A 12,960-nucleotide genomic window follows, 5' to 3' on the forward strand; every position below is an offset into this window, starting at 1 on the left:
AGGACAAAGGGGACCCTATCGTGGTTCTGGGAGGGAGGGGAAGGGGTGAGAGCAGAAGTGCGGGAAATAGAATGGACACGGTCGAGAGCCATGTCAACCACGGTAGAGGAAAAAGGAAGACATATCGGAAGCTCTAGTATGGAAGGTGGCATTGTCAGAACAGATGCTACGGAGACGGAGAAACTGGGAGAATGGAATAGAGTCCTTACAGGAAGCTGGGTGGGAGGAAGTGTAGTCCAGGTAGCTGTGTGAGGCAGTGAGCTTATAATGCCTATCCCCAGAAATGGAGACAGAGAAGTCGAGGAAAATCCATGCATGTATCAGCCCTACACAAGAGGAGTGTAGTAAAGCTACGTTGGTTGTTCCAACTGCCGGAAATATGCAGAGGTATGAACAATAGGGTATAACTCACTGTTGGATTATGTCATAACTAACGTTTCAATAAGTTATATTTTCTCTTTTCTTGGGTATTTCCTGCTCTATCCATAATTATGTTGCAGCGTTTGAATGTCTGATAAACCATGTAATCACTTGCATTTAAAATCGGAATGTTGTAGCTTTTCCCCTCTCACCCATTATTATATGTATTTATACCACATTTCTTCGAAAGAAAATATTTTTTTCAGGTTGCTAATCAAAGACACTTTATTCAGCTGATGTCTGAGTGATTTTTGACTAGCGTTACTGGTCTCGGAATGGTATCTGTTTAATACGATGCTCAGTGACAGACCTGAGTTGCACTGTCGGTTGAGGGCTGCACTCAGTTTAGCGATAACGGAGCTCTACACTTGCATGTGAAGAGTCCGCTCTCCAATGGCAATTTTATGAGCAAGGACACGAGCATCGGCTTTCTCCCTACGTTTAAAACTAAGTTTATAGTACACAGGAAGTCCAATGGACTGCTGAGGCACTTTTTAAATACAACTTCACGCCGATTTACAGCTATACTGTCGCCGCTGAGAATCCCAAACAATCTGAGCCGACCTACAAGAGGTGACATCACGTTTCTTGTTAAAGTGCATTTAGAAGTTAGGTCATTGAACTGATTCTTATTTATGCATTGATGCACCCCATAAGCTGTATCATACCAACCTGCTGAAAGTAGCATTATAACTGCAGTCTGAGGTGTCACAACGGAGATTGTTAGATTATAGGATCACCATTAAATTTGTGTTTTAGATCAAACACATGGGAATTGGTCCCAGTTTACCAACATGAGGGAAGTTCTACATTTACCCACTGTCGACACTGTGTGGCGATTTAAAAAATTGAAAGTAGCGAAGTTTACTCATTTGCTGAGATTCTGACATATTGCAGGTTACCTGGTACTTGCAGATACATATTGAGGGTCTTATTTAGGTGTGTATATTTTGTCAGCATTAGGTGTTGAGGGCTGACATAAGCTGTGTCTTTTCATGGAGGGGAAAGGGGTAAAAGGTTGTGCACAACAGGTGGGTCAGGGAATTCACTGGATGTGAGTGAGGTTTGCGTGGGGTAGTCTCTGTGGGTGTTGAGATAAGCAGTAGTCACCCACTGCCTACATCAATAATCAGACACGACAGGTCCAAAGATGATCCCAGAGATCCTTCAGCTGTGAAGACGGTTATAATGCTAACAGTTTTATTGTCCAAATTGGCAGATTGAGTTTTGAAACAAGACCTGAGGAACAGAATGAGCTGGATGAAATAAATGGCCTTTTTGCATTTGTACATTGACTCTGATAATGTCATGTCAATGAAAATACCACTTTATAATATATTGAATTAACCCTTGAGAGAAATGGATACCTAAGTGATTACAGTAATCTGATAGTTATGCTGAAATAATAAGACATGAGAGGCTTGAGTAATTTACATTGGCCACCTGAATACTGAAATAGATTCACAAATCATTGTTTCAGTAATATCTACTGTAAATTGTGTGCATTGGCTTTATCAAATTGTGGGCCATTTTAGTGCTGCCAGCAAGTCTTTATAACCACAGAAACGAATAGTGAAGATTCACCCAAACACCACCTGTTCATTGTGACCACATCAAGTGCAGAAGTGAACCTTGAAAAAGTAAGTATCTTTTCTCTGCCTGTGTAGGTTCACCTGCATATTCCACCATGGTAATGCAGTGTTTCATGTATGAACAAATTTGTCAGCGAACTCACCAATTACCAATGTGTTTCCTGCTGTTGATATGAATGTTTCACACTGAAAGCTTAATACTTGTGACAATGTTGCTGCAAGTTTATCAAGAAGTAACTTTCAGTTAATTACTGGGATGTTCTGCTCCCAGTATACAAGTCGTTAGTATTCTTCTGTCATCATCACATGGTATTAATGTCCTTTTGCAAATGTTATCAGTACATAATGAATACTGTTAGTTGTCATCAGCAAAATATGAATCGAAAGTGGAATAAGAACCTACAAAGGAACAGCATGTATTATAAACAGGATCAACGAGAAGTGACAGTGAATTAACAGACTTTATTTCATTTCAACGTGACTTAATTACAGCAAAGCCTGAGTGGTTCATTAACATTAGAGGCACTGTCAGCTTGAATTCAACTCACTGGCAGCAATTGGTTATTTTTAAAGTATATTTGATTTATTGCTGTTGCTGGCATGGTAGAAAGAAATTGCATTTATGTAGCACCTTATCATGTGCTCAGCCCATCCCAAAGCAGTTTGCAACCAATGGTGAGCTCATGGGGAATTCAGAGGCAGTATAATGTAGGTAAACGGATAATAAAGCTGATTGTAATGGTTATACTGAAGGCATATGGCAGTGTGTGGAACATACAATTTCCAAGTAATCAATTACAGATTATTTCAGAGTAAACCTGCAGTAATTATGTCACAACCATTAATCCTTCAGTGTGAGCATCATCACATAACAATTACTGCCATTGGCATCAACACTGTAAATCACTGAAATAAAAACAGAAAATGCTAGAAATACACAGCAGGTCAGATTGCATCTGTAAAGAGAAAAGGCAGGTTCTGACACTTCAGGTGGATGCCCTTTTTCTGAACAGCAATAACACCATCACAAATGAGCTAGGAGAGCATCAGCAATGAAGGTGAACAGGATGAAAGAGACCTACAAGATTCACCAGAGAACAGGACTTCTTCAAAACTGACATTCCTGAAAGAAAAGTGACAGTAATTTCCAGCATTTGCATTTAATTTCTTTTAATTTGTGCTAAAAGCTATTGTTGGCATAAATCAAACCATGAAACTCATAATTTAGAAAAAAAACTTCTCCTTCTAGCTCTCTCTCACTAGTTCATATCTAATATAATTACAGGGACCAGAAGATAGTTATAAACTGTTTGAACTTTGTTTGAACCTGAATGTTTTGTGGACACCAACAGGTAGCTATTATTCTACATACAACACAGGGTTATTGAGACCATTGTTTACATTTTTCAAATGCAAATAACTCTTTAAATATACCCAAGGTGCTCACAATACAGATTAAGTAATGCACTGTTACAATATTTGGGAACCATTTGAGATCCAGACAGCTCCACATAAATATTTTAATTATTGTGGGTTCCAGAAAATGTCCTGATGCTTATCTCAACATGTCAAGTGGGCATTTATATAATGGTGGCATTACTTAACCTCTATGTTAATAAACTTGGTACATTCTTGTGAATTCCATGATAGCTTTCTGTAGTGGTTACATTATAAATGGTTCTTGCAGTTTTCAATCAAAATTCAAATATTTTAACGATTAGCATTGTGCTTTAGTGAAATTGTTGTATACATTAAGTAAATGACAGATGATGTTTCATGCTTTGTGAAATCATGTGCATATCTAAATTAAACAACAGAATTGTAGCTCAGAAAAATGTCCCAAAACGCTTTACAGAGACGGAATTGGAAAATGGACGCAGAGCCAAGGAAGGAGATATCAGAAGGGTTGACCAAAAGCTTTGTCGGAGGTGGGTTTTAAGGAGTGTCTTAAATGAAGAAGACAGGTGGAGAGGTTTAGGGAGGGAATACTGACACCAGTCTAACCTAGCTGATGTTTGTGAATATTTAAGTATTGTTTTATCTTGTTGCTTGTTCATATTTATATTCTTACAATCCTATTAAAAAACACTAAAAATTCAAAAAAGTAAAAATCTTATTAAACCAATTTACAAAGTGTAACCATGAGAGGATTTATTATATTTTTATGGTTATTGTTGTACAGTAACTTCATGGAGAGGGCAATATACAAAATTATGTGGAGCTACTAAATTTATAGCATCATTATAATGAAACAAAAACATTGATTCATAATAACATATATATATATATATTCAATAAGAAATGATCGCGTCATTGTTGTAATCTACTTGGTTTCCTTATGTGAGGTCGTATGAGACAGATACTCGTGTCGCAAATGAATCCTTTTCGGTATCCTGTTGCTTCACTACTTCTAATGTTAATTTTATTGTTACTGCAACATGCAGAATGCACCTCAAGTCTGTTCTGCCGTGTGAAACAATCAACAACCACGGATGCCGTTCGTCTGGGACGTACACACAAATTAAGCAAGTGGTTTCACTATTATATATATTTATAAAAAAAATGCGGAACGTCACATCTCAAATGTCACACGAAAAAAAGTCTTAATATCCCGCGCAAACACGGGACATGATCCTTTTGATTTTGTTTGTTCTGTTGTTTTTCCTCCCCCCTCGGGTCGGGGTGGCTGCAAAGTGTCAGTGTAAAAACAGTCACATGCCGTGTTTCTTCCTGATGACCGACATGGACAGTAACTTCTCCTTGTTCCTCAGCTCCTCCCGCAGGATCGCCTCGCTGACCTTCAGCTGCCGGATGGTGCCTTTCATCTCCTTGATCTTCACCTCCATCAGGGCGATAATGTCCTTCTGCTCGTTGAGCTTCCTCAGCAGCTCCTCGGAGGTGGTGGTGGAGGAGAGCGAGTAGGAGTGATCCAGGCACTCGGGAGCCTCGGGGCGAGCGACGGCGGTGGCGGCAGCAGCGGCGACGGCGGCCGGGAGGGACGGCGAGGAGGAGGAGGAGGAGGAGGATAAGAAGAACGGTCCGGACAGGTCGATGGGCTTGACGTCCTCGGAGCCGGCGGCCGGCAGCTTCTTGCGGGACCTCCTGATCTTCCTCTCGTTGACCCCTCTCAGCGGGAAGATGGTGGGCACGTTGATGGAGTAGGTCTTCCTGCCGCCCGGGAAGTGCGCGCTGCAGACCCGGTGGCCGGTGGTGGGGTAGAAGGTGCTGAAGCAGCCCGTCACCCCGGTGCGGGAGATGTTCTGCAGCCACACCCGGCGCTGCTCCTCATCCTTGGGGAAAGTGTAGAAGCGCAGGTCTCGGTCCCGGTGCGAGTTGTTGTAGCAGCCGGGCACGCAGCAGGTGAAACCCGGCATCTTCCCGCCGCGATCCCCGGGGCCGCCGAGCCGCCGCCGCCTCACTCGCCGCCCCAATGGGCTCTTCTCCCCCCGCCGCCGGCCCCCCACCTGGGCTTTCCCCGCTCTCCTGTTTTTGCGATCTTTTCCTACCCCCCCCCACTTTTCAATTTATTTATTTTTCCCCCAAACGCTGAGTTCGGTGCAAACCCCAGGCCGCGCGGCGGAACTACATCCCCCACAGTGCCGCGCGCCCCGCGCTGCCACTTCCGCTCCAACTCACAACTCCTTTGGCCAAAAAAAAGTTCTGATGATTTTATTAAAAATGAACTTTAAAAATAAATGTACCATTTTCCAACCTCACCTCACTGTTGTACAAAAGCTCGCGTGGATTATTACTTCTATAAATGCTGCACAAAATTTGTGTTTGAGTTTTGTTGTACACTTTTTAATGCAGTACCCGCACAAATTAAGTATTAGTTCAGCAGTTTTACTGTTACAACACTTCCAACGCGTGAATTTTTGTATAGCTTTTATTAGCTGAGAATAGGGCGAGAGCTGGCTGCAAAGCAAAGTCCACAGAAATAATTAATTAAAAAATGAAAATCCTATTTCTTGTTATTTTATTTACAGCATATTCACCACGAGACAATACAGTTTCAAAATAGATCACTAAAATAGTTTTACAAAGTTAGGTTCTTTAACATAATTTTCGTGACATCTTAAAAGCAGTAATGTTTCAAAAAAAAGTTACAAAAAATAAAATGCATTTTAAATACAATAAAAAGGAAAACCAAATTGACAAATAATCATTGAAGATAATTATGTGACCTAAAATCAAATCATTGGACTAAAACGGTTTGAAATCTGAAATAAAACACAATCTGCCAAAAAATTAACTCGTAATTCATTCTTATTCTATCAAAACTGCACTCTCCCTTGTCCATTATTTGCAATTCAGAAGAGTTGAGCAAACACTAGTTGTGCATTCCCACCCACCTGCAGTCTTACACTGTTTTACAGGATGCCTAGACAAATTCAATAGACTCACTGCAGCTGATCTGGAGGGAAGTCGTACTAATTATTTTATTAATAAAGAGATAAGGATGCCCTCAGTATAATTTTAGAAAACCATCAGTTCCTTTAACATAAAAGCATATAATTAGAACCAGAACGTGTTGTACAAATGGTTATGGTAACCCGGTGGGTATGGTACTGCCCTAAAATTGCAGAGGTTGTGATTTCAAATCCCATCATGGCACATTGGGAAATTAAATTCAGTTAACCTGGTAATTTGTGGGCTGGCACCAGATGAAATAACCATGAAAACTGCTGGACTGTTGTAAAAACCCAACTGTTTCTCTAATGTTCTACCTGGTTCCACATACTTAATGCTTTCAGGGCAACTATGAATGGGTCAAAAATGTGGCTTTGCCAGCATTTCCCCATATCCTGAGAACAAATCATATATATATATATAAAAATGTTGGTCTGCCAACCTTCAAAAAGAGGAAAGATATTTGTTTACTGTGATTGTTGCAACCATTAAAGGGATGTTTGCACCATAAATGGGCCAGCATGCCATGGATTAAGAATTTTAGCACAATATTTTGCACCTGAGGTTGCATAGGCAGCTCAATATGAACTCCATATTGTCAGACTATCATTCCAGCTAAAACTAGCAGTAAAATTTATTAGCAAGATTTTATAATTACTCAAAGTGAGGGTAATCAGCAATACAATTTTGACATACAATACTTTAAACTGCCTTGTGATAATAAAAAAAGGAAACTCAGTCCTTTTTGGAATCTTTTAACTGAGACATCAATGAATGTAATGGAACCCTTTGGCACACCACAGAATTCTGTCTCACTGCCATAACATGGAAACAAATGGTTGAAGTTGGGGAACTGCAGAATAGGGATACCCAGCAGCACTTACACTGCTCCAAAGCTTCTTTTGAAACCCCAGATCAGAGCAGTCCTTTCACACTAGGCATGTTTTTTTGTAGTTGACCAAGATTCTTTGTCACAAGAAGGTAGCTAAATATTCATTATTTCTATCACTTGAAGGGATGGGAAGTGAACAGTACCACATTTCTGGTCTGGAGAGTTGTTTGGTGGAACAAAGCTTATTGCAATTTTTACCTAGTGACACTAGATAAAATGGTTGTAATAATCACAGTAAACAAATTCTGTCTGCCTCCACAGTCACCAACTTACACACATTGTTATTTTAACAACATAAGGTACTCAAGCAAACTCGATATGATTAAATACTGATTACAAGCAGCTCATTAACTGAGGTGGGCTACTGCTCCTTGAAGCCAACAGTTATCGCCAGACAATATTTGTCTAATTTCCCCAATATAAAGACAAAATAATTCTTTCCAGCAATCCAACATAATGATGACACCTAACTCTACCTCTCCACCACCTCTCTCGATCACTGCACTGCTACTGTGTTGTCAGCCTGGATGAGCAGCAATTTCTTTCAGTTAAACATAGGGAAGACCACTGTACAAGTAGATGAGTTCTCAGAATAGTATTCCACCTGACTGACAGCAGCTCCCAGAATGCAGCACTCCCTCATCAGCATTGATTACATGCTCAAATTCCCTGGATTTCTGTCAGTGATATGCTCTCCCCAAAACATAAGGACAGGTATGCACACACACTCTACTACATTATCTCTTATCCTGCTACATTCCACGTAGTGTAGTCTAGGACACAGCTGAAAACTTGAAGTGAATGTGACCTAGAGTTAAAGCCGTTGTGCTGAAACTGAGACCATGGCAAAACTGGAGATGCATTTGTAAACTTTAGCTTTTCCAGTGCCAACATGGAAAGATCAGTTGGCACTGAACTGCATTTTCATATTGCCCATGCACTTCTTGGCATAGCGTGTTGCAGCTGGAGTGCAGTATGCCATTGTGCTGCTTGAAAAATAATTTCTGTTAAGCTGTGCCAAGTTCTGGATTGATGGCCTGAATGAAGAAGCAGCACTTCTGCCAGGTCAGGGTTGCTAGATTAGAGGAAGAAGAAGCAAGTTTATTGACTTGCACCATGTATGGGTTTAATGAACTTGGTTAAATTCAGATTGAACCATAACTGTTCCTTTTTACAAGCTCAAATCATTTATCCTTAACAAAATGCAATTGTATAGGGTCGCCAACCCTTGAGGATTGTCCTGGAGTCTCCAGGAATAAAAATTAATCTTCTCGACACTGCTGCAAGCAACACGGGAGAAAAATCTTAGGGGCATTAAAATTGTGTGTTCTTTTCATTTTCTTTGAACACTTTCATTTATTAGCTATAAAAATATTGGAAAAAAGGCTGTTTGAGGGGGCAGTTCATGTGATGAATCCTCTGGGAATACGTCCTACTGGAGTTGGCAATCCTCTTCTTGTGTAGTTTTGAGAAGTTAGGGACTTTTTATACTGGACTGTAGAAGGTTAAGGAGTGACCTGATAGAAGTTTTTTTAATTATGAAGGATTATGAAAAAGTAATCACACATAGTTAGAATGTGTTCTTTTGTCACAGGCAGTTGTTGAAACAGAGTCTATAAACCTTTTAAATGGATTTAGATAGTTGCTTGAATATTAAAGAGTACAGGCAGCAAGCAGGAGAGCAGGGCTTAAGTCAATGGCTCATATGGAGATAAAGCAATGATGCCGACTTGATGGGGCAGTCAAATGACCAGTTCATTTGCTGTAATATTCTAAATGGAGCTTCAACCCAGAATATTCTGACAGAGTTCTACCATCTAAGCTAACTTAGCACTCACTCGTTTTTAAAATACACACAGATATATAGATGTAGACCTTTCTTTAAAACCCAATACAGCTTGTAGATTTAAACTGGGTTTCCAATTTGTGTCACTCCTGACATTCCCCTCCTCTAAGTATTTATAGGAGCCTCAGACAATATTTTTAGCAAAGGCCTGAGAAGAGATTGTTTTTTCAGCCTTTTGATAAGGGTGTGGTGCTGGTAGCCCTATAGAAGGGAAAGGGGGTCTGAACGCTAAAATAAAATGTTTAATGAACAAAAATAAGTAAAAATGGGTCCCTAGTATCGGAAAACCAACAAATTCACCTAACCTCACCAAACACGAAGAAGCCACAGGAAATAAACTACATTTCCCAGAGGCCATTGTGATGCCGAGGAGTTCACAGACCGCGCTTCCGGTGCCCGATTCTCGCGATAACTAGTTGAATTACGAAGCAGGTGAGGCGCGGTTGTGGGGAAGGTTCCTGAGGCCCGGACCGATCTAAACAGTCGCCTGTTTCATTGACCGACACATCCCGAACGGCCGGCTGGACTGGAGGCGTCTCAGAAATATACGGTTTAGAGTTTATGCCGAGGAGAAGGTGAATTAATCGTCAAATGAAAGGCAGTGATGGGGGCGGGTCTGGAGCCCAACCGCCGCGCAACGGATAACAACCAGGGAGCCGACCCTGTAACCCGGGCACGGACCCAGGGAGCCGACCCTGTAACCCGGGCACGGACCCAGGGAGCCGACCCTGTAACCCGGGCAAGGACCCAGGGAGCCGACCCTGTAACCCGGGCACGGACCCAGGGAGCCGACCCTGCAACCCGGGCACGGACCCAGGGGGCCGACCCTGTATCCCGGGCACGGACCCTGTAACCCGGGCACGGACCCTGGGGGCCGACCCTATAACCAGGGCACGGACCCTGGGGGCCGAACCTGTAACCCGGGCACGGACCCAGGGGGCCGACCCTGTAACTCGGGCACGGACCCAGGGGACCAACCACGTATTCGGGACATCAACCCAGGGAAAACTGATTCTACTACTTGATTTTCAGAGCTAAGATCCTTTCTATCTGCTGTCTTTACCCATCCTTCATTATCAGGACTACCCTTCCTCCAATTCCATTTTGCCTATCTCTTCTAAAAGTTAAGTATCCTGGAATATTTATTTCCCAACCTTGGCCACTTTGCAACCTCGTCTCTGTTATGGCTATTAGATCAAACCTGTTAAATTCTAGTGGTGCTATTAATTCATCTCTTTTGTTGCGAATGCTTTGCGCATTCAGATATAGTGCCTTTAGCTTTGACTTATTTCTATTTTTCCCTGATGTCACCGTAGTCACTGATTACCTTTGTTACTCTCTCTGTTCCTTCCTGACCCACTCTGCTTATTTTTACCCACATCTCTACTCTGCTCTAGAGCCTTGACAGTTCTCTTGCTGCTTTTAAATTTGCTCTTTCCTGAATCCTCCCACCCCACCTTCATTAGTTTAAAGCCCTGTCTACTGCCCTAGTTATTTGGTTTGCCAGGACACTGGTCCCAGCCTGATTTAAGTGGAGCCTGTCCCATCGGAACAGCTCCCTCTTTCCCCAGTACTGGTGCCCATGCCCCATGAACTGAAACCCTTTCCTCCCACACCACTCTCTAAGCCACGCATTTAAACCTGTAATCTGTTTGTCCCTATGCCACTTTGCGCCTCAAACTCCCTCAGCAGAACCTCATTCCTAGTTCTACCTATGTCGTTGGTTCCTACGTGGACCACAACAACTGGATCCAACCCCTCCCAAGTTCTTCTCCAGCCACGAGGGGATGCCTTTAACCCTGGCACCGGGCAAGCAACACAACCATCGGAACTCTCGGTCGCTACCACAACTACATTCCCTTTCACTCCCCCCACTTGAATGGCCTCCTGTACCATGGTGCCATGGTTAGCTTGCTCATCCATCCTGCAGGCCTTTCCCTCATCCACACAGGCAGCAAGAACCTCATATCTGTTGGATAAGGGCAAAGGCTGAGGCTCCTCCAGCACTGCACCTGGGGTCCCCTTACCTGCCTGAGTTGCAGTCACACCCTCCTGTCCCTGACCACTAACCAGACCTGTACCACTACCTAACCTAAGGGGTGTGTCTGCCTCCTGGATCAAAGTGTCCAGGTAACTCTCCCCATCCCTGATGCCCCGCAATGTCTGCACCTCAGACTCCAGCTCCTCTGAGCTGAAGTTCCACAAGATGCAGGCACTTACTGCAAACGTGGTTGTCCAGGATCACAATGCTCTCCACAAACTCCCACATGCTGCAGTTGTGGAACACCACCTGCACTGCCATCCCTATATGACCTTGTTTTATTTAATTAAATTTGTGATTAGGTAACTTAGTTTACAGTGTAGTTTCTTGACTACTTGATCTAGATTAAGTTATGGATACTGAAATTAAATATCTACCTGTAACACAAAGCACTACAAGTAGTGTAGGCAAAAAGCAACTCCTTTCCCCTCTTCTCCAAATTCCCACTCTTTCCAAATTCCCAAATAAAACACTGTTTAAGTACACTCTGTTTTCAGACCGCTCTGTGCTCTGCAGACCCGTTTACTCTTATACTCTAGGAGCCTCACCCAATTTACAAGTGTTGACTCTGCTCCCCTGCTCCTGCTGATTTGCACCTATTCAGGACACTTACCGCTGACCGAACGTTAACTGCCACTGGCAGGCAGCTTCTGTTACCTACAGTTTTTAAAGTTCTAGGTTAAAATTAAAATCTTAAACTATATTTTACTTTTTACAGCTTCTACTTACCCAATACTGTACTTAGCAGAAATTCCCAATCTTTCCAAATTCCCAAATAAAACACTCTGTTCAAGTCCACTCTGATTAATCCTGCTCTTTGCAGATTGCAGTCCATCATGGATTGCTTTTTGTTTGTGTTTGTTACTTTGTACAGCCCAGAAAATGTACTTGTCAGTGAATGCAATAAGGACAGGATTGAAAATGGGATCTTTCCAGATCAGCAAATGAAACAAATGGTCTGACAAAAGTAGTGCTGGTGCACAGCTTTTAGTGAAAATCCAATATGCTCCTAAATTCCAGCAAAATATGATGCATTCGAAGCCCTTCCAGATTTTCTGGGTTAACAATAGATGACTGGGAAAAGTACTTGTGCTAAATTTTTTTTTGCAGATTTTTCTAACCAAAGAGATGGATTCTTTACCTGAAGATATGACGATGCGCACCTTAATTAAGGGTATGATTGCTGAAGAGGCTCCACAGAGTATTGTGCGTCCAGGAACACACAGGTTAGAATGTCATCTCCCCAATTTGTTATCTCTCTACCTCCCTCTTTAAGTCCACTGACATCAATCTCACCATTCCCAGGATAGTACTATTTTTTGAGACACGTTAAATAATGCCACCTCAGTCACACACACAGAGGGGTCAAGCATTCTAAGGCGCTTGATACAGGTTCCAGTCTCTGCGAGTATGTGATGTTGAATCTGACCGTTGCCAGAATTTTGCAGCTGCGATTGCTGAGAGGTTACAGCGTTGGTCTTGAAATCCAGTGGGGTTCAAATCCTGCTCACAGTGCTACTGTTTAATGTTCTGCTGAATTATCAAATCAATGAGTTGGAGCTACCTGTCGGTACTTCTCTCTCTCGGACCCTGAGGGATACTCCAGTCCGATAGGTGCTTTTAACTGGGAGCCCAAAGTGCACCTGCAAGATTTCAACACATGAGAAGGAATCGCCCTCAAGCTGCACCTTAAATATTAACCCTTACTGCTCAGTCGCAGAATTTGATGTAGTTGCCCATGTCTGTGGTGCTCGAGTTT

The 12,960-nt window shown here is 42.3% G+C and overlaps 2 protein-coding genes across 3 annotated transcripts in view; one reads left to right on the top strand and one right to left on the bottom strand.

Moving 5' to 3' along the window:
- Positions 1 to 2,454: 2,454 nt before the first annotated feature.
- thap11 (THAP domain containing 11) lies at positions 2,455 to 5,804 on the bottom strand. The gene has a single exon (XM_085991311.1). It carries the CDS (start codon positions 5,384 to 5,386, stop codon positions 4,724 to 4,726), a length of 663 nt encoding a protein of 220 aa, XP_085847437.1. The 5' UTR covers positions 5,387 to 5,804; the 3' UTR covers positions 2,455 to 4,723.
- Positions 5,805 to 9,496: 3,692 nt separating this feature from the next.
- Positions 9,497 to 12,960, top strand: part of cenpt (centromere protein T) — a 39,676-nt gene continuing 36,212 nt past the window's right edge. For both annotated transcript variants that reach the window (XM_085991312.1, XM_085991313.1), the window contains exons 1-2: positions 9,497 to 9,735; positions 12,312 to 12,427. In XM_085991312.1, the coding sequence (XP_085847438.1) occupies positions 12,330 to 12,427 (98 nt within the window). In that variant the 5' untranslated portion in view covers positions 9,497 to 9,735; positions 12,312 to 12,329. The remainder of the gene's footprint in view (positions 9,736 to 12,311; positions 12,428 to 12,960) is intronic.

Source organism: Somniosus microcephalus, chromosome 6 (genome assembly GCF_052327205.1).
Source record: "Somniosus microcephalus isolate GS21.2 chromosome 6, FLI_Smic_1.0, whole genome shotgun sequence".
Classification (NCBI taxonomy): Eukaryota; Metazoa; Chordata; class Chondrichthyes; order Squaliformes; family Somniosidae; genus Somniosus; species Somniosus microcephalus.